This window comes from Alligator sinensis, unplaced genomic scaffold, assembly GCF_000455745.1.
Source record: "Alligator sinensis unplaced genomic scaffold, ASM45574v1 scaffold472_3, whole genome shotgun sequence".
Classification (NCBI taxonomy): domain Eukaryota; kingdom Metazoa; phylum Chordata; order Crocodylia; family Alligatoridae; genus Alligator; species Alligator sinensis.
Window position 1 is genome coordinate 207,288 of NW_005842852.1, and position 25,569 is coordinate 232,856.

General features: G+C 45.7%; 1 protein-coding gene across 3 annotated transcripts in view; it reads left to right on the plus strand.

The window, feature by feature from the left end:
- PLCE1 (phospholipase C epsilon 1) overlaps window positions 1-25,569 on the plus strand; it is a 336,566-nt gene that overhangs the window by 122,118 nt on the left and 188,879 nt on the right. For all 3 annotated transcript variants that reach the window (XM_025191703.1, XM_025191705.1, XM_025191704.1), the window contains exon 3: window positions 14,875-15,163. In XM_025191703.1, coding sequence (XP_025047488.1) covers window positions 14,875-15,163 — 289 coding nt within the window. The remainder of the gene's footprint in view (window positions 1-14,874; window positions 15,164-25,569) is intronic.

Consider the following 25,569-nt stretch of genomic DNA (forward strand, 5'->3'; position numbering starts at 1 on the left):
AAAGCCAATGGCTGCTGCTTCTGCACTGCACACTGCTGTTTCCCTGCCCTCCCTACTTCTGGAGTTAGAGCCAGAGCCACTGCAGGGAAAGTGTATGGGGAGGCAGTACAAGTGGGACAGCAGACTGAGAAGGTGAGGCACCCCCTCCTAGCTTCATTCTGGCACCCCTCTCCTCACCCAAACAGCACCTGGGGCCCATGCCCTTCTTGCCCATCCATTATTACATTACCAATAGCATGGTACCAACTCCTTGATTCCAGAGGGTTTAGCTGGCAATGTCATTGTGGCCATACTGGACTCCATGGGCCCCCTGTGTCCAAGGGGGCCCACAGCTAACAATTACCTTAAAAGGCCTAATTGAAAGTGGGCTTCTCAGTCAGCTACCTCTTCCACCCATGCTACTTCACAATCCATACTTCTCCACCCATTCTCCGGCCCCTACAACAGGACAGACCATTTGAAATCCTGCTCCAGCGTACAGATGCGAGGACCCTACTCCAATGCCCTTGTTCAAAGAAGATGATGATGAAGAAGATGATCCAGCTGGTAATCCATAACTGAATGACTTTAGCTGACTTCAAGACCTTTTGAAAAAAATGGTAATAGCTCTAAAGGTCTCTAGAGAGGAAGCTGCATATTGTTTCCCAAACTACAGGACATTCTCCAGCCTAGTCCCATGTGAAAAATAGTGTTGCTCATAAGAAAAGTGGCTAGGCTATTCTAGCTAGGTACCCAATCCAACACAATCACTGGCTACACCCTACCTATGCAAATTTGAAGAAGAAACTGTATTTATTTGGTTGTAAGGAATATTCTCTGCAAATTTTTAATTTACAGTTGCCAATTACCAGGTGTGTTCCAGCCATGACTTCTTAATCTAAAAGAAGTTATCTTTATTTGCTGGGAGTGTACCACCAGATGTTAGAGAGGAGTTAATTTTCTTGGTGGCAGAGAGCCAAATGGTGATAAAAAGCAGCTTGAAAGTTGGCTTTGCTATAATACACTTGGCCTCTTATTTTATGGTTAAAGAAGTATATCCCAACCATGGCTGCTGAGATCTGACTGCTCTATAGGAAATGTAGAACAATGTGGAAGACCTGCCATTCAAGGGAAAGGAGTTGTTCACTGTCAAAATAGATAATGTCCAGATTGGTTCAAGAAGGACTAAGAGTGATTTTTCACTCTGTCAGCAAATAAAACCTGGCACTTAAAAGAAAACCACAGCACACACAAATTGTATACCCCACAGAAGCCAGAAGGAGTGTGGATCTACAATCAACCTCAGCATTTCAGTTATACTGGCCAATATAGGAGACACAAGCAATGGTTTTGATAAGACTATAAATAGTTTGGAATGAAACCTTAAGAATCCAGAACAAATATCACGTTCTTTCAGGAACTACGTGACCCACTTCAAGCATGAATGTCACAATAGGGTGGGGCGGGCGAAATGGCATATCCAACCAGCAGCTCGACTCCATTTCCCAGCAGCCCCTTCCTGCATCTCTGCAGCTGGTTTCCCTGGTGACGCCAGGGGTCATGGTTTCCATGGAGACTAGCCCCAGCAGCACTGGCAGGGCACGTGGCTGGGCAGGGAGCTGCTCTGGGGCCAGGGCTGGGATTTTGCAGTGGTGATGGCATGATATTGCACACCCCTGTCTTGGGCATGCAGGCAGCAGATCACAGCTGTGCCCTGGCTCTGGACCATGCTGTCATTGCCACAAGATCCTAGCCCCAGAGCAGCTCCCTGCCCAAGAGTATGCCCTGCTAGAGCTGCTGGTGCCAGTCTCTACGGACACCCTGGTCCTACTGTCACAGTGCCACCGCTCTTGGACTCTCTGTGGAAACCAGGTGCAGCAATCCAGGTAGGGGAAATGGAGTCCCCCACAGGCCCAATTCAGCCTGCAGGCCAGACCTTGCCCACACCAGCATTAGGGTCACGCACTCCCTCACAAAAAAATACTTAATCTAGTTTCACTCAGTATCCTGCTTCCTTATGCTGCTTTAGGAACCCTTCTCAGGAAGCCCTTCTTACAAGAGGTACTCTCATTCCTCTCAGTAGGGATGATAGAAGAGTTTCCTCAGTAGGAAGGGGGGTTCTATAGCAGTTATGTGTTAATATCATAAAGTAAAGCAGCAGAAAAACCCACTTGAAACACAAGAAGCTTAACGCATTCAAATGCAAGTTGAAGTTCATAATGGTTACACCCAATAATACCCTCGTGCCTCAGGGGACTGGTTCACATCACTCAACCTTTAGAATACATGTCTGAGAAGAAGCACACCAAGAGTTGTAAACCTGAGAAGCAGCAGTTTTTTGGTAAGGGTGCACCAATAAATATTTTTTGAGGTAATACCAATGGTCGATTATTAACAAGCTATATCGGCCAATATTGATCTGATGGCCAGTATGCAGCCTGGCAGCTTGAAGAGCAGTATCTGGCTGGTAAGTCTGGGGGGGGAAGGGGCATGGGGGGGCAGATTGAGGCCCCTGTGGTGAGGGACAGAGTGGGGCAGGGGCAGGTGCTGCACAGATAGGGTGGGGTGTGAGACAAAGCTGCAGCTTGTCCAGAGGCATGGGGAGGTGGGCAGGGAGTAAGAGGCAGCTCCTGCTACTGTGAGCACCCGCAAGGGAGGCACGAGAGCCATGTGCCCCCCTGGATCTGTGTGCAAGGTAAGGGCAGGCTGCCGCTGCATGCTCAGGGACAGGCTTTTCCCAGTGGTGGGGCTGGACCAGGGCTACACTTAGGGTGGGCAGTGGCAGCACTGGGAGGGCAGGGCTATGGGGGAGGCTACAGCCACCCCAAAATTCACTGTAGCCCCTCTTCCAGCACCACTGCCATTTGCCCTGCCTGCCCTGAGTGCAGCCATGGCCCAGCCTTCTCCAGTGCTGGGAAGAGTCTGGCCCTGAGCATACAGTGGTATCCCGTCCTTGCCCTGTGCCCAGATTCAGGAGGGGATGTGCCCCCTGTGCCTCCCCTGGGAGTGCGCGCTATAGTGGGAGCCTCCTCCCCCACATACACTTCCAGAATGAGCCTTGTCTCCATCTTGCGCCCTGCCCTGTCCCACCCTGGCTATGCAGCACCTGCCCCAGCCCTAGCTTCATTCCCTGCCTCACTGGGGGGCCTTGATTTATTCCCTTCATGCCCCTTCTCTCCCTCTGCCCCTTCCCTCCCACAGACTTACCAGCCTCAAAGGGAATTTACAAAACACCTTTTGCAGACAAGCCTACAAACTTCACTTCATCAACCTACTGGATACAGAAATTCATGGATTCAGTATAGACATTGGACTTATGACACACTATAACCTGCCTAACATCTGATACCCCAGGTAACCTCTCTACTGTTTACCGGCTATATTTTTATCAGCAGGTCTCCATTCCCCTTTCCCCCCTCCCTACTCCTCCCATTTGTCTTTCACCCATTGACTGCCTCAATTGGTATTCTCACTCAGTGGCACTCTTGCATGCATACTGCCCTCTGGCTTCTATTCTATTCCATCCAGGAAGATCACAGACCAACTGCAGATGCTTCCTCATCCTGATGAAAGGTGTTTGTACCTGAAAGCTTGCAAAGAAGATTTTTTCCAACTATTTTACTTGATCTAATAAAAGATATTGGATTTACCCAAATAACCGTGTCTGTCTAGATAAGACAAGATGCACTTCAGGCAGTTCTGAATCCTAATAAGGATCTTATTAACCTTTCTTTCTAGGAGTACAAGCTAGTCAGGGAAATTGAAGCATGCAGCATTACAACATGAACACATTTAAATCAGAAATATTTCAACAAAACAATCTGCCACATATAACAACAGAAATGTATTAATGTTTTGATAATGTCATGTTATTTGTCATCAATCAATAAATCAATCTTAAAATGTAGAGTGCAGACTGAGTTTAGAACTATTATATTAGAACACTTCATTTTGAGCACTTTAGGGCAAGTTTGACAAATACAGCTTTTATGGACTGTATCTGGCTTGTAGAGCTACATCATGTGACCCAAAAGGCATCTAGAAGGGTTGGGAATTTGGGGAGAGGGCAAGCAGGGGATATAGAGCCTGCCATGAACAGGGTGTGGAGCTCCATTGGGAATGCATGTCAGCCGCATAGCCAGCAGCATAGCAAACAATAGCTGTGTTAATCCCTGCAACTCCTTGACATTCTACCACCCCTGCCCTACGGGCCAGATCCAGCTCCTGGGGCTGGGTGAATTTGACACCCTTGCCTTAGGGCTGGGGTTCCCAAACTTTGGTGCCTCTCTGAGGGGCACACAGGAGAGATTGTGTAATGGCAGATTTAACTTTTATTATAATAATAACTGGCATTAAGGGGTTAAAATATAAAACATATGCTAGTAGGGGTATGTGGGAAACTGGTAAGTCTGGAAGGGGTACGCAATGAGAACAAGTTTGGGAACCTCTACCTTAAAGATATTAAGCAACTTTTCTACAAAATGTGTCATTGAGCCTTCCAACCAGAAGATTTTGCTTATTCATCATATAGTAGTTAGAAACATTTTTGTATACTCCGTTTTACCTGGAACTTTGGTATATACTATGTACCCTTATGAAATTAGAAAAAAGGTGCCCTGTGTTAAGATACAGAGTCATCTTGGACCACTTCTTGTTTCAGAGCATTCTGGGGTTTACACAAGGACCAGCTGTTAGATATTTGGCAAAATGATTGCCTTCCCCAGGGTCCTAAGCTAAATACCTGAGCTAAAACAAAAAGGAAAGAAAAAAGAAAACATGAAAAAGACACAGCTAAAAACTTATTTAACAAACATAAGTTGTATGGAAGCTTTTTTAAACAAGAAAGAAATACAAGTATTCTTAAGAGCATAAACAGGTCACTGACCCTACTGCCTTAGATAGACAAGTCAGCTTTGATTTCAGATTCTCAGACCAGTTTATTCTACACACAGTAACTTTGTTTCCATAATAAGCAGAACAGGCAAGCAAACCAAATCTCTCGCTCTTACTTCATGTATAAGATAGGAGACAATCTTAACACTAAAATTCTATCTCAGAACAACAATATACCCTTCCCTCCCTTAGCACTTTCTCCTGGAGTACTTAAGCTTCCTGGTGGCTCCATCCTCATTAGTTAGTTATCACATACAGCTGGCTCCCAGCCAGGAACACTGTTATCTGTTGACTGCCTGCATCTGGGTTCCCAACTGTTGAAATTTGGAGCACCTCCTTACAAGCCTCAATATCTATATTCTGAATATGGCAATGCTTGTGAGTTTCTGCATAATCTTGGAGGAACATCAGTTGTATCACATGTTGCTGGGTTTTTTGTTGTAGCTGTGTTGGTCTAAGGACATAGGTAGGCAAGGTTCGTTGAGTAGATATGGTATCTTGTATTAGACCAACTGAGTAGTTTGGGAAAAGTTTTTTGCAAGCTTTCAGGTACAGTCACCCTTCTTCAGGCATAGGGAGCCTCTGCTGTTCTAAGATTCCAAAAAAAGTCTCCAAGACACTCAAATCAGCAGAGACTCCCTATGCCTGAAGAAGGGTGACTGCACCCGAAAGCTTGCTAAGAACTTTTTCCCAATTACTTAGTTGGTCTAATAAAAGATATCACATCTACTCAAAAAACCTTGCTTGCCAGTTGTATCACATAGCACTAAAGACTGAAACACTATTTAAGTTTCTGCTTCTCTTGTATGGCACACCTACAATACCATGTCTGTGAAAAAGTAAGAATCTTCATAATTTTATAGCCAAATAGATAGAAAAATAAGAATTAAGAAAAAGATACTCAGTTCTTTCAAGCCCAAGATAAAATGAATTTGTAGTTATAGTTAATTTTTCAAGAATAATTTAAGGAAATATGTTTGTTGTCACTGTAAAGAAGTATATCAGTATGCTCACTTGCAAATGCCATTTTTAGTTACTGGAAACAAGGCTGAGTTGTTTAATATTTTTTTGGATACATTAGTAACAACAGAATGATCTTTTTCTTACCAGTTATTTTCCAAATATGGATTTGTTTCTGTGACTGTATGGGTAGAATTCCTGATTTTTATCACTTTTTAAAAATTCAGTTTTATTTTATAGTGGGAAATCAGTTTTCCTTTTATGTTTTTTGGTAATTTTATATTAAAATTGTTTTCTCTACTATAGAATCATAGAAAAATAGGGCTGGAGGGGACCTTTGGAAGTTGTATGATCCAACCCCTTGCTTAAGGCAGGACCATCCCTGACTAGTGTTTGTCTAATGTCACCTGAGATCACCCAGGCTCTTTGAGTAGCCTGTTCCAATGCCTAAGCACCCTCATAGTGAGAAAGGTCTTTCTAATAACGAACCCAATTTTCCTTGCTCCAGTTCAAGAGTATTGCTCCCTTTCCTGTCCAATGCAGCCACAGAGAATAGCTTATATCACCTTCTACATAGAAGAGTAGGGCAGCATGGCACCTTAGAAACTCATTCAGAGAGGCCTAAGTAGGGGTCTGCTTAAATCATGGTTAGACTTACCAATTTTCACAGGTTGGTCACATAATAAAGAACAAATTCCTCAGGTATTCTGTGGATGTGCCCTGGTGGTCCCACCCCTCAGAGCTGATTGGCATAGGTGGGGAGAGGGGCAAAGGGTCTGCTGCCATCTTGACTGGTGGCTGCCTTTCATGTGGCCCTGCCGGTTAGTTCTGATTAGCAGAGAGGCTCTGGTGGGGAAGGAGGAGGAATCTGCTGCCCTTCATGCTGCCCCTCCAGCCGCACTTCCTCCTCTAAACAGACTGCAAGGCTAGGCTGCAGTGGCAGTGAGGACCTCTGGCTCCCACTGGGGAGTCAGCATTTTATTTTTATTAAGTGGTTGGTTTTTTTATTTGCAGACAATCCTGGATTCCATGGTTTACGCAAAACTGCAATTTAAGTAGACCCCCTAGGCATAAGCTTTGGTGGGTTATTGCCAACTTTAGCTTCTGCCAAAGGTATAGATTGTTGCCTATGAAAGCTTATCCTCTTCTCTAAGATGCCACCTTATCTTGCCTTTTGCTTAAATTCAGACTAACATGACTAATTATCACTTTCTCCTATAATCACCCTTCAGGTATTTGAAGATTTATCAACTCCCCTCTCGTTTTTTTGTACTCTTGACTACATAATCCCTGCTCTTTCAACTTTTCCTCAGAAGTTGTTTCCTAGACTTCCAGTCATTTTTGTTGCTCTCCACCGGACTCTTTCCAGTGTTCCACATATTTCTTGAAGAGTGGTATCCACATGAAGTGTCAATAAGGTTATTCAGTTCTTTGTTGTTAGAGGTCTTGTCTAGCATTTAGGCAGCTCTAGCTCCTAGTAAGAACCCAATTAACTAGGGCAGTGGTTTTCAACCCTTTTTATTTGTCGACCCCTAAAACATTTTGAAAGGAGGCACAGACCCCTTTGGAAATTTTGAATGGAGGTACAGACCCCTATGAATTGTAATTGTGGGTATTCACATACTTTTGATTGCCCATAGTTATCTTTCACGGATGCCTTAGACATAGTCTGGGGACCTTCAGGGATCTGTGAACTACAAGTAGAAAACTACTTAACTAGTGTGGCCATATTATTTTTAAGGAAATCTGAGACACTGCCTCCCCCTTCGAATTTTCATCCAACTAGCCAGGATGCTGAGATGGCCTACAAAATCCAGGACTGTCCCTGCCAAACTGGGATGTATGGTCAACTGCCAATTAACCCTTCTTTCCCCTGTGTGCAAGCTAGTCAAGAAAATTGAAACATGCAAAATTTTTACAACATGAATACATTTAAACCTAAGGTTGCCAACCCTCCCAGATTGGCCAGGAGTCTACTGGAATCGGGATCAAGCTCCCAGTGATTAAAGAAAGCAATCTGGGAGACTGATATTGTGAACAGTTGAGCGGTACAATTAATGACCAGAGGTGCACTGATACATCGATTCCATATTGGATTGACACTGATATAAGGAAAATTGACAGTATTGGAAATCAGCTTTTTTTGGCTGATGTGGCTTATAATGTCACTGATAAATGCCCCGTGCAGGCTTGCAGCTACAGCGCAGCATGCAGGCGGCCAGGAGCACAGCTTGGAAGTGTGGAGAGCAGCCAGGTCTGGCTGGTTAGTCTGTTGTGAAGGAAGTGGCATGGCAGGGGCAGATTGAGGCCTCCACAGTTGGGGAGGGAGTGGGGCTGGGGCAGGGATAGGGGCATGGCATGGGACAGAGCCATGAGTGGCTCATTCAGGGGGCATGACTCCCACTGCTTCATGCACCCCAGGAGGGCATGGGGGGCATGTGCCCCCAAATCTGCACGTGGGGCAAGGGTGGGCTGCCACTGCAGGCTGGGGCTGGGGTGGTGCTGGGCTCTTCGCAGCAGGGGGGTTGGGCTGGGGCTATTCTTGGGGCAGGCAGCAGCAGCACTGAGGGGGGTGGGGGGAGCTACAAGGAATTTTGGGGTGGCTGCAGCCCTCACCCTGTAGCCCCCCTCCCAGCACTGCCACTGCCCACCATGCGCACAGCGTGGCCCAGCCCCCCACCAGGAAGAGCTCGATGCCAGCCCAGCCCAGCCCAGCCCCAGTCCATAGTGGCAGCCCACCCTTGCCCCGCATGCAGATCCAGGGGTACATGCCCCCCCATGCCCTCCCGGGGTGTGTGTAGTGACAGGAGCTACTCCCCTCCCCACACCCCCTGAATGAGCCGCTCACAGCTCCATCCCGTGCTCCATCCTGGCTGTGCAGCGCCTGCTCCTGCCCCTGCCCCAGCCCCATCCCCATCCCCAGCTCCAACCCCATTCCCTCCCTCACCGCAGGGGCCTCGATCTTCCCCCCACATGCCCCTTCCCTCGCCTCTTTCCCCACCACATACTTACCAGCCAGATGTTGCTCTCCATGCTGCCTGGCTGCGTATCACAATCGGTATCAGCTGATATGGCTCATTAAAAATTGGCCATCAGTATCTGCCCCTAAAATCTCTATCTATCGGTGCACTCCTATTAATTACATTGTCAAGTTGGAAAAATAAACCTCCTGGAATAGCTTCAGTCAGAGTTGGCAACCCTATTTAAACCAGAAATATTACAAGAAAACTATAGCCTGCCATCACCCTATAAAGCCCTGAATGGTCTGGGCCCTACATATATAGGGGATCACTTTCTCTCTTATGGCCCATCCTGATCCATAAGGTCAGCTGAAAGCAAACTCTTGCATGTATCATTAATGCACCAAGTGTGCTTGGTGAAAACATGTGGGAGGTCATTGTTGGTAGTCCTTAGCTTTGGAACTTCGTTCCCCTTGAGACCCATCAGAGCCCAAGCCTGGATATCTTCCAGAAGTGCTATAAGACTTAAATTGGCATTTAGCAAGGGAGGCTAAATTAAGACATCATTTTATATCTTATCTTAATATTCTATATGCTTTTGTAAGTTATTCCATGTCTTATTGTAAGCTGTTCTGAGCTTTTGTTGGGAATGGTGACGTATACATCTAAGAAAGAAATAAATGCATAAATAAAGCAAGAATGATCAGACTACCATACAATACTGTGGGCATATCTATGATCTTTTCACTCAGTAGGTAAATACTTTGGAATAAAAAAGTGTTTGTAGTATTGCAGCACCCTTTGACCCATATACTCTCTTTGGTCCATGTAGGAGCTGAAGGGTGGCACATGGTGGCACATGGTGTGAGAGAAATCTCAGGCACATACAGTAGAAAGCTTTGAAACTTCAGTTTGATATTGAAGCTTATGAGAAGCCAAGAAAGTGTCTAATACACTGTAGTCATGTGTTCTTGTTAGTATGTGCACTGTAGTCATAAGTTCTTCTTAGTATGTGCATTGTTGTTAGTATGTGCACTGTAACCTTTTTATATCAGATGGAACCTTTTCCAGCCCATTATATTACTTTCCAATTATAGCAGTCAAGCAAGCTAGAGATCATGAATAATATGGATCAGCATAGTGAAGTTCACACCCGTCTAAATGGACCATTCTCTTGTAGCTAGCCAAGTAGAACAGGCATTGGCAAACTTGTGAAGCCTGCAGTAAGGGGTCTGTTGCAAGCAGTGGCCTGTGGCAGCAAATGCTTGCACCCCACTTGAGGGAGTACCCAAGAAAGCAGGCAGTATGACCCAGGGGATGCCTCCTGTGCTGCTGCTGCTGCAGCCTCAGCAATAGGAATAAACTGAACGTGGCAAGTATTAGGACCCTGGAGATACTGCCTCTGCTGTCCTGGCTGAAGTGTGCTTCTGACTCCCTGAGTTGCCATGCGCTGGATTTGCCCTGTTAGCCATAGGTTGCCAACTCCCAAGCCAGAAGGTTCTGGTTTTGGCTGTTTCTGTTAGGATGTTCAGTAGCAGTAAAAAGTCCAAAAGGGCATCTAGGCTATATACCAACTTGGCAGTTTGAGGATAGAGGCCCAGAGTTCAATATTACTCTGGTATTCAAAGTGTTTTTTTCTTTCTACCAATATCACTTCTATTTTGCTTGGGATTACATTTAGTCAGTTATTATCTTGTGGATATTGGTTATACTGGGGTATTAGCATAGCTGGGAAACTGTGTTGCATTTTATGTGAAAGAACTATAAAGCTCTAAGTTATCTGCATATTGCTAGCATTTAAGTCCATGATATTCCTTGCATGCCTCTTCCGTTGAAATAGGGTATTCAGAAGACAGAGCAATAAGTGAAACTAAAGGGCCTCTTTTATATCTTTATGGGGAAGCAGAACTCAGGTTCAAATAAAGGACTTAGTTATTGATACCTAATATCAGCAACAGAAAAACTATCTAGAAGAAACATGCAAACTGATTACATAAAATGCACAAACATTTTCGTATTACTAATGATCTGGTCCTAGAAATGTACATGTGTACAAGTCAGTGACTGTGGCCACTGCCCCAGTTCAAATCTGGCCCACAAAGAGCCCCTGTGATCCTGAAGGCCAAGGTGAGTTTGACACCCCTGATGTATATATAGTACCAGTCAGTATTTTAAAGCAGGAGTTATGCCTCCAGTGCTTTAACACATCAAAACAGACAGTATTTGAAAATGTTATATGAAGCGCAGAGACTTTGGAGAGTCAGTGCCCAGAAGTCTACTTTATACAATAGAGATTAACACCATTATTCTATATATAATCTCCCCAACAAAACACTGTCGCCTGTTTCTGTCAACAAATGGCTTCTTTGCTTTGGCAGCTGAGAGAAACTTTAGTTTAGTATAGGCAACAAAACATGCCTTTATGAATTGCAGACCTATTTTTAAAAATATTTTGGAAGGTGACTACAGTATTGAGATATTACATTATTTGAATTAACTAAACATATTTTTAAAACAAACTAGGAAGATGAGGTATGTCTCTGTGGATCCAGCATTTTTTGGGAGTGGTGTGGTATATGCTTAACTCCTTCTTCCATACCACCACTGGAGTACGGGGGAGGCTAGGGCTATTTTGAACATATCCTATCCAGACAAAGCTCCCTCTTGGGTTTCTTCCCTGGTTTCTTTGATTCTTTCTTCCTTGGTAGAGACTAAGACAAGTTGTAGACTGGGACCTGATGTTCAAGCTTGCCACGATTGAACAAACTAACTTTGTACTATTATAGATTGCATAAAGTTCATAAAAGCTGCTGTTAAAGTGACCCTGTTAAAACCTAAGTGCTGCAATTTACTTGTTTAAAAAAAAAGTGAAAAATGAGCTGAGGGAGAATACATTATGGGAAGCTGACAAGCTTTCATGCCTGTGTTTCAGTATCCTATTACAGTCATGTTGTTGTGAAAAAGAGGAAATCCATGGAGAGAAATTTGTAGTTTATATTTTGTATTAATAAGCATAGCAGTTTCTGTCCAGAAGTTATTAATTATATTACTATTTAAGTGAATTTCTGTAATTTAATTCAAATTGAACTGCTTTCAAAAAGTTGTAATGCTGTGGATAAAAATTTAAGATCAAAATATTTATACTCCTATACTAGCAAATTTCCCATCAAGAATGGCAGGGGGGGGGGGGGCGAGGACAGAGTGCCACCACCCACAACCTCATGCTGCCGCTGCCTCCCAGGAGCAGAGGAGGGGGGCTTGCCCTGCCGTCCCCTCTGCCACCCTCTGCCAGCACCTTGCACCGCCTTCAGAGCCAGAGGGAACAGTGGGGATGGAGTGGGGCGGTGGAGCACCACTGGGATGGAAGGGATGGAGCTGGGGCTCCATCCCTTCCACTCCATCCCTGCTATCATGGCAGCACTTTGCTGTCGCACTCTGTCCTGACTGATCCCTTTGTCCCCCTCCACCAGCACCCTGTGGCACTGCCACCTCCCTAATCCATCCCCACCGTCATAGCGGCACTTCGCAGAGCACTCTTCTGTGTGGAGCAGACTGGTTGTTTCAGTAAGCATTGTGATTGGCTGCTGAGACAACCAGTCAGAGAACTCCAAGAGCATTACAGGCAGACAGACAGACAAATGGATGAATCCCTTTATATATATATATAGATATTACATTATATTTGAGTCCCAAATGTTAGGACTCAAAGTGAATTCTATCATATTAATTGGCTCCTAAATTTTACAGCATGTAGCCAAAACTTCTTTTGCTTTCAGCATATATTTTTGCCTGAGTGAAGAACTTGCAGGACTGCTTTCAGGTGTCAGAAAAATACCACCAGATTAATTTATATCTTTCTATGCATGTCTTCAAATCACTTTTAGACTGACTTTTAAGCATGTTATAACCATGCACATAACTATCAGTTTAGTCCAGTTGTAATATTATAAAACTGTGTTCATAATGCCACATGACAAGGTGAATGGCAATAAAGAAATAAAAGGCAGATCATTACTGTTTCATTCCTCGTTGTTACAATATATTTAAAGCCAAAATGGAGCATGAGATGCCATTGAAGTAAATCAAAACCTTGTGCACACATTTATTGGCAGAATTTTGATCAGTAAGTGTAACATGAAATCACATAAAAATTACAGGTTAAAAAATGGCACACAAGGGCAGTTCAAGTAAGCCATTTGTAGAAGTCATCTAGAGCAGTGGTTCTCAATCTTTTTTGTACTAGGACCCATTTGTAAACATCGATGGCTAGTCCTGACCCAATGCCCTTCGCTCCCAACCTGTTGCCCCTACCGCCAGGCCCCAGCCCCACAGTGTGAGGGGCATGGTGTGGGTGTGGGTCGGGCAGGGGGAGCCCCAAGCAGCCTGTTACAGGCTGGAACTCTTGACAACCTGCAAGGGAAAAGCCACAGTTTCCCAAGTTTTTCTCCTTTAAAGGAAAATCCTTTTTTAAAGTTTGTTTGTGACCCTTTCATATATTCTTGCAACCCACTTTTGGGTCGTTAGTCTTGGGTTGAAAAACAGTGATCTAGAGCTCATCTAGTTGTGGCAGTTGGGGGGAGGGGAAAATGTGAGTCACAGCATCATCATATTTCTTTTGTACTTCTGTAGCATTCAAAGGTCTTTATCAAGGTTTGTTTATATATCGTTATTATTTCAGATTTATATAACTGTACAACAGAGAAAACAAGAGGAAGAGTTAGGCCCAGTATAGCTCAGCGAGAAGCAGCCACTTTGTCTAAGATGGCAACACAATAAATAAAAAAAATCTGAATAGATTTGCTGGTGAAAAGGGGAAACAAAGTGTCAAGTACCTGACCTCTGTACTCTTACACTGAAACCTGAAGGTAATGATGGAAGATTCTGGTGAGAGTAATATGCAGGAAGCGGGGCCTGAAAAAGTTGTCTCCAGGCTTATCAAAATTGACCATCTGAGAGGGCGGAGGGGAAGGAGAACCAAAGTTAATGTAATAATTTATTAAAAGGAAAACAACTAAGTATGTATCAGTCTCATACTTGTAAAACTGCCTCCTTAATCTATATTATGTTTTTATTTATAAGATTATATTCAATTGATTATAAATTGGCTAAATGTGGAATTTGGAATTAACAATAACAAGTAGAGTAGATTTCTTAACTAGCATTACTAAGTTAACTGCAAAAGTGTAAATAGCACATGTTGCTATATGTTTTGTATCTTACCATCAACACAGATAAGTATTAAATTGAGCTTTTGCTACATAAACTTTTGGTTATCTAATTCACAGTATTTAATATCAGAAAGTAAATATTAAAGTAAATTGTTAACATTAATTAGCAAGCTAACCATATAAGAAAATAAAAGATCAAGTGTTTCCTTACATATTACATAAAAAGATTTCTGGCAGCGTTTAGCTCTATAAACTAAACAAAAATTACTTAGTTGCTAAGCCACAGACTGAAGTTCATTACTATTTGAACATGACTTGAAAAAAGAGTACTAAATCAATATTAGGGAACTAGTGCATATGCTAGGTGTAGGCTAATAAGTTTGAGACTAGATATTTTGAAATATTTTTCATATTGATTAAACTATTTGTCTTAATCCATTTTAATCTCACTTCAAATAAAAAGCAAACTTTTAACTGCTGTGGTGTTGTTGTTATTGATATCCGTAAGCTTTTATTGATAACATAACATAATGTCTAGTCTTATATAATAGTATACTTAATAATATTAATTATATTTCATTTAAATGCTGATTGAATTTGTGTCATACTTTAGCAATATAGCAGTCATTAAAACCTGTTTGATTAGAAGGCTTTAAAGCACTATTTTTAAAGCACCCTGTTAGAAAACACCTTTATTTAAGTAGCCAGTTTAAGATCCCTAATAAAATGATTACAAATCAATTATGGATTCTTAGAATTTTCCATTTAATGCATAAATGTAATGTTTTACTAGAGTGTTTGCTCTTTAAGCCCATTGAACTTTTATAAGAAATCGTGCTGGTATTTTTTTAGCAGGTTCAACTTATTGCCATAATTAACTGGACTAACATCTACTACACTTTTATTTTTTACAGATCTTCAGTGCAGTGAGAGAAGAGGAGGAAGCAGGAGATACTCTTAAATATTTTCCTTATCCTCTGAGAAAGCTTCCGACGTTAAATACAGTTTGTAGATGCAAAGATGATGGCTATTGTGTAAAAACATGTGTACAAGGTGCTCACTTTCAATACCGTACCACTTTACACAGGACTTCACTCTCTAACAGTATTACTGGTGCTCTACTAGAAGCAACTACATCACTGGGAGCAAGAAGTGGACTTCTAAATATATTGGGAGGATCAACTGGAAGGGCAATGCTTAAAGGTAATTAAGATTTAATTGTTTTGAATTTTCACACGATCATTTGAACTACAGAAATTATATATTCTACAGCAGGACTGTCCAGCTGATGAGCTGTGAGGTGACCTGGCCCGCCTCTTCTCCCACTGTTCTTGCTGCTGCTGCTGCACCCCTTCCATCTCCCAGCTTCTATTTCCTGTCCCCACCCCTGTGGGACTTGTGGCTTGACCTGCAGAGGCACAGGGAGCCCGTGGCCCATGTGTTGTAGGGGTCATGGCTAGGAATAGGGAGAGCCCACACTGCCCATGTGGCTCAGGGGTGGGGGCCTGATGGCCTACATAGTGTGTGGTCCCAGGCACTCAGAAACTGGACCTCCCTGTTCTATAGAATGCGGATCTTTGTACTGTACTTTATATTCTTTTATGTGGAACAGAGAGATACAAAAAATACTATATGCTTTCTATATGATTCAGTTGGTAGAGAAATTACAATCTGTTCTACTTTGGTGAAAAGTTAAAGGTACTAGTAATATTGAAATATTCTATTTTATAAAAGAAAGCACAACAACTTTAATTTTTCATTTTCTTTAGAAGTATTCCAGTCTCCACCGAATGATTCATGTTTATGACATTGTGTCAAGAAGATAAATATTTCTTTATATTATAATATCAAATATTTAGATAAGAGCTCCTATTTATGAGCTGAATGGACTCATGACTTTGGACAAGTGTCTGTAATATTTAATTGTTATTGTTGTCCTTATTATTTACATAGTACTGCAAAGTAAGTGTATACAGATCATTATTTATTTACTGATTTTTTTAAGGCCTTCCTCTATGTATTGTTTAAGCATGCCAGATATATCAGGGCTTGTCTGCATGGGAAAGTATCCCAGAAAAACTGTTCTGGAATAGTTGTTTCACACTGGCTTCCCATTTTGCCACACTGGTTTTACAGTAAGAAGGCGTTAGGTTTGGAACTGCATTAAGGTAAAACACAGAAAGGTACTCTTACCATTGAATATGCATATACACATGAGGAGTTAGTATGAAATTGTTATTAGATTTCAAATTCAGACCCTAAAAGCTTCCATATGTCCACAAGTCCTTAGTGGCTTTATCTTCATGTTGTCGTATAAGAGAAGTAAGTATTATTTTTAATGGAGATTTGCAACACTGAAGTACACAGAAACTGAGGCTTACCCAAAATCATGCAGGAATCTGTGACAGAATTGGGAGCAGAACCAGAATCTTCCAAACTCAATTTACCATATTTATTTGAATATAAGATGACTCCCCAATAATTAGATTCTAGATATGAAAAAATTATAAATGTGTTATAATTTTCCAGGTGTCATATATAAGAGTTGCCTTAAATTCATCCCCTCCCTCTGCTACAGCAAGGAAAATAGTGGCTCCAGGGGTCAGGTGGCCCCCTTGCCCTCTGCCCTCCCCACTTCTTTCCCCTGCAGCCTTCCTCCCCCCCTGTCAGACCCTGCTCAAGATCTTTTCCCTCTCCAAGCACAATGGAAGGAAGTGAATTGTACATGATAGTAAGCACCAGGGGGAAGAAGAGAGGAAGAGGAAGAGGTGGGCCTGACCAGCCCTTATCTGGAGTCAGAACCACAGCAATAGCCTACTCCCCCTCCCCCCCCTTGTTAATTTGAAATGCAAGGGGCAAAAACCCCCCTGACTTCACAATAAATGTATCCATAGTAACTTGCATATATGAAAATTACTATGGGTAAGTTCATCCAGAATTCATGCATTTTAACTTGTTGCAAACTGCTTCAAGTTTCAACATAGGTACTCCATAAACACACTGCTGAACAGCATTTTTGTACCTACGTATACATAGTACAAACTATGCATGATAATCTTTGGCAATCCCTCACAGCTGAGGATGGTTGTCTTCCATGATTCTTATCTGTGTGTCTGAAGATGGCTGATGAGGCCTATCCAGGATTGCAGTTTTGTCATGTGTTTCCATGTTGTGGGAGGAGGGGGTGCTGGATTCTTGATTTGGTCCATGACATGCTGTTTTTGCCGCTCCAACTTTTCAGTCTTCTGTTGTTGGGAGGTTTCAAAGTACTGAGATCCCTGCAACAGATTCTTCCTCCGTTTGGAGTTGTCCTGTGTGATAGCTTTCCCCAAGTTGACACTGATGTTGCATTTTTTTAAGCTGGCTTTGAGGACATCCCTGAAGTGCTTTCTCTGCCCTCCCATTGAGTATATGCCTTGGGGCATGATATTAGTCCAGAATCAAAAGGCTCATGACTTACCATATAGTCCATTGGGCTGGACCAGCAGAGTCAGCAGCAGTTCAAGCCATGGTAACCCCACAGCCTAGTGCTGCTTAGTACGAGTCTGTACTCCAGATATCCCACAAAGGATCCACTTACAGCTGGAGCCAGGTGTTCCATCACAAGTCCTGGGACTCACCAAAACTTTATATGTAGTTGAGGTGCAGGGCTGTCTGGTCAGTCTCCACCCTATAGAGGGCAGGGCCACACTAATCGCATGCAACCAGCTGTGAGAAGGGGTAACAGAGTTTTTTAGCTACATGGAAGTTTGGTGATGTGTGCTAAATAGTTAAGCTGGTGAAGAAACAAGAATCTTTGGAAATGGGAAAGAAAGGCACAGCTCAGCCATGGGAATGAAGAGAAAGTTGAAATGTATTTGATATAGTGGCTCACCATGACTTGTAAAAGAGATGGTGCTGCAGGGGACTAAACACAATGAACGTTATATCTTAACTAGATGGGCTGCGCTAACCTATCCTTGTGCTAGGCTCCCAATCAACATCTCAAATGTAGCATTTTTGGCACCAAGAGGAGGGTATCAGGGTTGGCTGTGGCCCTCCCTGTGCTGGCCTGGTATTGCAGTACCTCCAGGCCTGGTGCCAGTTCCCTGCAGAGGGAACACCCACCTTTTTTTTTTTAAGGATCAGAAAAAAAATGTTTCCCATTAGCATCTCGGCCTTTTGGCCAGGATTAAATCTAGTATTTTTTCACACCAAAGGGAGGGTGTCAGGGCTGGCTCTGGCTATCTGGTGCCAGCGTGGTATTGCAGTGCCTCCGGGCTTGATGGCAGTTCCCTATGGAGGGATTTGTTTTAAAGGGACATACAAAAAAAAAAGTTCCCATCACTGTGTTTGCCCAATGTGGGCCAGGTGTTTTATGGTTATGCTGCGCATGGGCTGCATTAAGTCAACTTCAGAGTTGTTTTCCATGACTGAGCACATACTGCTTCTAGCAACAGTTTAGTGATAGACAATGTATTTAAGGGATGGGAGACAGGGTTTGCTGGTATGCGAATATAAGATGAGGGGCTCCCCCACCATGCTGAGTGGGGGAAAAATGTAATCTTATATTCAAGTAAATACAGTAGTTACTTAGTTCAGGGACCATCCTCCTTCTCTTTCCAAACAAGTAATGAGACAGTTCCTATAGAGAGGCTGCCCCTGATCTAAGTTGCCACCCTGGTCTGCCTTCTACGTGTTGACTGCTGTACTTGGTAGTGAATTCTGTACTGTTGTCTGCATTAGGCTTGTGATTGTAAGGCTCAGGTGCCTCTGGGGACTTAGGTGGACTTCAGATACCATCCCACCTCCATTCTTGATCACCATGGAACTTTTATAGGAGTTTGGCATTCATATCCTCAGAGTGGGGCACTTCATGTGTACATAAGCCTAAGTTTTGGTATCTTGGGAGTGTGCAGTAAAAAGGGTAAGAGTTAAATTAACTTAACTGCCAAAGATATTTTTGGTTGCCTAAGAGAGACACTACCATTTGCATTTATATGTATTCAGATTTCTGATAAAAAAGCAGGAATTATTGGGTATTAATACATTAGCCTTTAGAGGACTTTTGTACCATTTTTGCAGATGATATTAGGTCATACAAGGTGCATCTACACGTGCGCGTTTTTATGCAGTTGACTAATTAGCTCTACAGTAAAGCATCACAGTCTAAATGCACGCCCGTATTAGGGCACAGTAAATTAATTAACTCTACTATAGGATAGTACTGTTAGGGACAATACTATCCTATGGCAGAGTAATTTACTCTGCCCAAATGCATGTGTAGATGGTGACAGAGGCTGGCGGGGGCACAAGGTGCTGAAGTGCAGGGGCTGCCTGCTTCCTAGCTCTGCACTTTAGCACCTTTGTGCCCCAACCAGCCCCTCCACTGCTCGATGCCATGTCCCAAAGCCCAGGGCTGACTCCCCACATCCCCTGCCTGTCTAGACTCAAAGGCTGCTCTGCCTAGACTCAAAGTGCTGCGGTCCTGCGCACACATGCAGATGCCGCACCCAGGAGGTTTTTTTCCAGTGTGAACTGCACCAGAGTTTATCACATCAGATTAATTTCACATATAGATGCACCCACAGAGATTTTCCTCAGTAGGTTTTTCCTCTCGTGGAACCAATGTATGTTTTTCTTCTCCTGTACTAAGGTTTGTTTGTTTGTTTTCCTGTTTCAGCTCTTTATATATAAAAGGCAAAAATAATGCAAAAGGAAACTGCTACTTTGGTATATGAGGTTGTTGGTTGTAGCTGTGTTGGTCTAAGGACATAGGCAGGCAAGGTTTCTTGGGTAGAAGTGATATCTTTTCAGAGTCTCCCTATGCCTGACGAATCTTGTGCCTGAAAGCTTGAAAAAACATTTTTCAACAATTTAGTTGATCTAATAAAAGATATCACATCTACCCAGAGAACCTCGCCTGACTTTGGTATATGAGTCTCTATAAATGTAACAGAGACAAAAATTTTTATAGAGTTCTCTTGTAAAAGATATACTGTTTGTCTCTTGTATTAATTAATAATGGTCAGCTAGTGCATAGATATGAGACCATTGGGTACATGCATGCACGGATGGATAGCTGTACTAGGGATGAAGTGCAAAACACTTAGGCTAGGGACAGAAGTTACACACAAACCAGTTTAAAGGATCAGAAACTGGTTTAAACCTATAACAGAACTGAAGTTCAGTGCACTTTAAACCACTTTCAAAATGGCCAAACTAGTTTAAAATAAACCTGGTTGGATTTAGTATCAGACTTAACTGATTTAGGTCAAATTGGTTGATAGAATTGCCATCCCAAATTCCCTCCCAGTTCAAGTTAACTCACAGTGCCCCTAGCACCCCAGAATACTTTGCAGCCCTGGCCTATGCTGTCTGCTCCAGAGTAGTAGGGTTGCCTCCACCCCTCTGCTCCCTAGCCTGAGCACTATCACTGCTCCAGCTGGCTGAGAAGGGGGTGGAGGGAGGAAAACCCAGCACCGGACCCCAGCTGGGGTCTGTCTGGGGTGGGGAAGCAGCCCCTTCCAGGCTTTTCCTCCGCTCCCTTCGTGGGTAGGGTGGGGGGTATGACCAAGCCCTGGCCAGGGCTGGCACACTGAGGCTGGGAGGGGGGAGCTTAAACCCTCTCCCTGACCACCACTGAAACCCAGCTGGGGTCTGCCTGATGGGGGTTTGGGGGAAGGAAAGCCCTCCAAGACTTTCCCTCTCCTACCCCTCCAGCTGCAAGTCCCAAACCCCATCCTCAGCTTCCCAGCCAGCTGGCTAAGGAAGGGGTGGGAGGAGCATCAGAGAGTCAGAGAGCAAGCTGACTGTCTGGACCACCCAATTGACTGATGGCATGGTCAGGCATGCCCCAACCCCTGACCCTTCATCCGAGACCCTTCCTGATGCAAAGCCAGAGACTTGAAGGAGAGACTCAGAGTAATTGCTCTCATTTGTGAGTTGTACTGGCCCCTCTGTCCTGAACTGCCTGCACCCTGCCATACTGTCCCACCATCCACACCCAAGAATGGAGACCCAGGACATATGACATGTCTTGCTTGTTACCCGGCTAACCTCTCACCAGAGACTGGGACATTGTGCACATACACCTGGACATGATGCAGCTGCTTGTCACCATGGCATACACCTTCATGTCCCTAACCCAGCAACCAGCCATCCCATGTGGGGCCATCTACCACACCCTGCACCCACCAAGCATCTTGGACTATGCCACTGACTTTCACATGGCCGATGAGGATGAAGTACCATGGATACCATGGTGCTCTGGCACCACCTCCAGACTATCAATTGTCAGTTCTGGCCCTGCATTCCCAGCACCAGTTGGTGGGAGTGGATTGTCTTGGGCACCTGGGGTGATGAACAGTGGCTCCAGATCTTCCGCATGCATTGGGTGACCTTCCTGCACATTGTTGCCCAGCTAGCCCTGCACATCACATGCCAGAACATCAGCATTTGGCCATCCCTTACTCATGTGGCCAACACCTCATGTGTTGGAGGCACTGGCACCACACAGTGGCAGGCAGTCCAGACCCATGAAGCCTTGGCCAACTGTCTCCTAACCCTTGAGGATCAGAAGCCCTCCTCAGATGAGTAGGGCCAGAGGGCATCGAGGGCCCATGTTCTTGAAACAAGCCATGGTTCTCTCCTGCCCTGGGCTCCTCTGGTCCTGCATTCTGGGCCTTGCTGCCCACAACCAAGGCTGCCTGAATGCTGTTCCCCTTCCTGTCCCCTCCCCCACTCACCCCAGGGGCACACACCAGGGTGGGTGGCAATAAGGTGTGAGAAAGTAACGTGTCATGAGTTCAGATATTGCAGATGCTGAACTGTTCTTGTGTTTAATAAAGAAAACCTGTTAAACATTACCCATAGCAGAATTTGGTCTCTCTTCCCATATAATAAAAACCAGCAAACTGGTGGGGGTGGGCAAGGGAGGTTTGGGAAAGGGGCAAATCAATCTGAAAGGGGTGGTTAGGATGAGATGAGCAAGGACGTGTTTTGGTTCTAGGGAAATGCCACAGGGGCTAAACTCAAGAAACACAGAACCTTGGAGAGGAGGCATGGGTAGTGGGGTAGGAGGCTATACACCTGGCACAGTAAGTCCTGGACTAAGAAGTGAATACCAGGGACTTATCTGTGTAGAAGCTAGACAGATGTGTGATCCCAGACCCACTGTCTGCCTGAGAGGGCTGCACGGTGGGTGTTGGAGGTGGCTGCTGGGCCAGGGAGAGGAGAGGCTGTGGGGAGGGATGGATCAGCACAGTGGGGGCTGTGGACACCTGGCTCCCCCTCACGGGACCCCCTGCCCTTTGGCCCCTGCTCCTGGGGCCCAGTCTTCCTGTTGGGAACCCTGGGGCCATGACACCCAACCAATTCTGGGGGGCTCAGGCCACCCAGAAAGATCAAGGCTTGGGGGTGCCTATCCCCACCAAGGTGGCACTGCTACCTCATAATGGGACCTGGGCCATAAGGGGGGCCATGGGAAGTAGAAGACCCCCCTCCCTCCTGGACATTCTGCCTTGCAGGTGGATGAGCCAGGGCTGTCAGGCTTTGTTGCCAGATGCATTCCCAGGGGCAGCCTGGTCTGGCAGGGCTGGTGGGTTTCCCCCGTCCACCCTTTCTGAATGCTCTTATGCTTCTTTAGGACTTTCCTGGAACTCTTAGGGGGGCCTGCCTCCATGGGGTGACTGCCAGAGTGGGGGGGGGGAGCAAGATGGGTCAGCACTGGGAGAAGGGTGATTTATCCCCTGGCTCTGGCATTGGAGTCCAGCCTGCTTGGTCCCACTCCCCTTGCCCACCTCTGTCTGCTGGAGTGAGGCCCACCTGGTGAATTTCTGCCTCCCTGGACAATGGGTCATCAGCTCCCTTGTGACAGCCCTCCCATCCTAGGTCTTCCTTCTGCTTCCAGAGCTCCTGGCCAGGGTGAGGTGGGGAGTGTTCCCCCCTGGCTGGCATCCTCGGGCCCCTCCCATGGGATTTCATGGGGAGAGTACCTGAACTGGGGTATAGCATGCTGTAGGGGGCTGGGAAGCAGGCTCTCCCACCATTCCTGGCCATGAGGGCTACGGGCTCTCCATGGGAGGCCATGCTGGCACCAGTCAGGGGTGTCACAGCTGTCCCTAAAGTTTCTGTTCTCATGCTGCAACTCTTCTCAGCTCAGCAGTGCAGGTTTCCATCTCCAAACAGTGGGTGGCCATATCAGCCCCCTGTTCATGCACCTTGGCAAACTGAGTGCAGGCATCCCCTAGACTGTCTATGTCCCCCTCCAAATCTCAAGACTCTCCCCATGCTGGTCCCGCAGCTCCTGGCACCAGGAGTCAGCCATGTGTGCCCAGAGCTTGGAGTCAGCAACCAAGGCCTGCAGCATCTCCTTGCTTTTTCAGTATTTACTGTGGACATCCCACATGCATTCTTCAGCTGTGTGGTCCACTGGTCTTGGACCGCCACTGTGCCCTCTCTGCAGAAGCCTCCTTTGCACAGGTGATGTATCTGAAGTCAAACAGGGCCAACAAAGAGCCTTTGAAGGAAGTTGTTACTCTTGCTTCTAAAAATAAACTTCAAGGGGAGATGTTTTGGACCCTCTCTGCACTCGTCTGGGTATTCACATGGAGACACTGAGGCAACTATGGTGAGCCCTTGTCTGAACCCTTGCCCTGTCAGATTCATTTCATTCCACCTAAGACAGCAGGGACCAGGGTCCTGTCTGTGGGCCCTAGGGGTTGTGCTGCAGCAATGGCTTCTGCGCTGGTAGTAGTGTGGCTGGGAGGCATTGTGTGCACCTGGAAGCAGGGCACTGAGGTGTCTGAGGATTGTGTCCATGGCAGTAGCGTGAGGAATGGTGTCCCAGGGTACATGTGCTGGACTGTGGTCTATGAGGTTGAGGACCAGGGTGAGGGGAGTTCCCTTGAGGTGGAAGGCACGGGTTCAGGCTCCAGGAATTGGGTGCCAGTTTCTGTGTTTTCAGAGCTTTCCCATACCTCATGGGTGCCGTGCCCCCTGCTCTCAGCCATGACCAATGCTAAGTCAAGGGTGCTCTGGTCCAGATGTAGGAGCACCTCTGCTCCCACATCTTGTGATGATGCAAGGACCAGCTCTAAGGGGACCAACTCTTTGTGGGTCAACCTCAGCAGCTGTGCTCTTGACCAGTGGTCCCTGGGGGCCAGCTCACAGACATCTGTTTGTTTTGCTGTCCCAGGGCCCTGCTGCACCTCCTTCTTTGATTGGGTCCCTACCAATGTCTCCTGTCCTCCCCGCCTGGTGGCGTCTTGAAGACCCTGTACTTCATGGGAAGTAGGACAGCTTCTCATAGAAGAGCATGGCCTGCCTCTGGGCCCCAGACTTTTGGTTAGCATCATGCACATTCCTGTACTGAATCTTCAAGTTCTTGGTCTTAGCACAGCACTGCTCCCAGTCTCTTCTGTGGCCCCATACATGCATTTGCTGGGCAATGTACTTGACAACACCTTTGTTGCGGTGGACTTTCTGGAGCTGTTATTGGACCTCCTCCTCAACACAGATGATGAAGAGATCCTTCACTTCCCCATACTCCCAGTTGTGTGATTGTAGTCTCATGGAGGAAGATAGGATAGAGTCATCCATGGTCTGTGGTGGTGCCCCTGGCATCTGGGTGTTGGTAAGTGTGTGAAGGTCAGGCTCCGAGGGGGTGGATGGAAAGATGGAAGGCAGGCAGTTCCACATGTATGGTTTTCCCTCTCTCTGCAGCTATGTGTGGTCCCTGATCCAAAGTGATCTGGGCTCTGCTGGTCAGGCCACCCCCACAACCTGGAATCTTCCAGGCCCTGCAAGCAGGCTGGGGGCCAGCATGAGTCCATCAGGCTCCACCCCTCCCATCTCTGCCAGTGACTGAGGAAAGCAGCTGATAAGGGGAGGGCAAGGGGACATAATTCCCCTCAGCTCCCCCGGACTGTGGGGGAGGGGGAAGAGGGGACCGCCTTCGGACCCTGGAGAACCTGGGCTGGAGGGATTGGTCCCCTGCCATCTGTAAGCATGGGGCCAAACTCTGCAGAACCAGACTGAGAGGTGGGGGGTGTTGGCAAAGACCTAGCATAAACATCACATTTATGTGCTAGAGATGGAGCTAAGGGGATAGGAGAGGGTCCCAGACCTTTGTGACCAAAGAAAGCAGAGAACTACACTTACATTATAAAGCAGAATCTCTAAAAGGTGAGAGATTGGAATGCCTAAGAAGAGACAAAAGACACTGAATGCATGAGAGTCCTGCTATAGGTGATATAGGTGACAAGCATACTAATGTCAAGGCACCCAAGGGGGCCAAAGGAGTGCAGGTTTGCCTATAACAGGGGTTGGCAACCCTTGACACACGTGCCAAGCATGGCACGCGAGGCCATTTTGCTTGGCACCAGTTGGGGCCGGGGAGGCAGCAGGTTTTTGCAGCCTCCCGGCTGCAGCCGGCCCCAGCTCTGGGTAGCTGCTGCTATCCAGGAGCCCGGGCTGCTCCCAGCAGGCAGCTTCCTGCCCCGACCCCGGCCCTGGCCCCAATGGATGCAGTGCCAGCACCTGCTTCCTTCCTGGAGCCCAGGGCCAGGAGACAGCTGGGGCTGGGGCTGGGGCCGGGGCCAGGGCCAGGGCCAGGCCCAGGGCTAGGG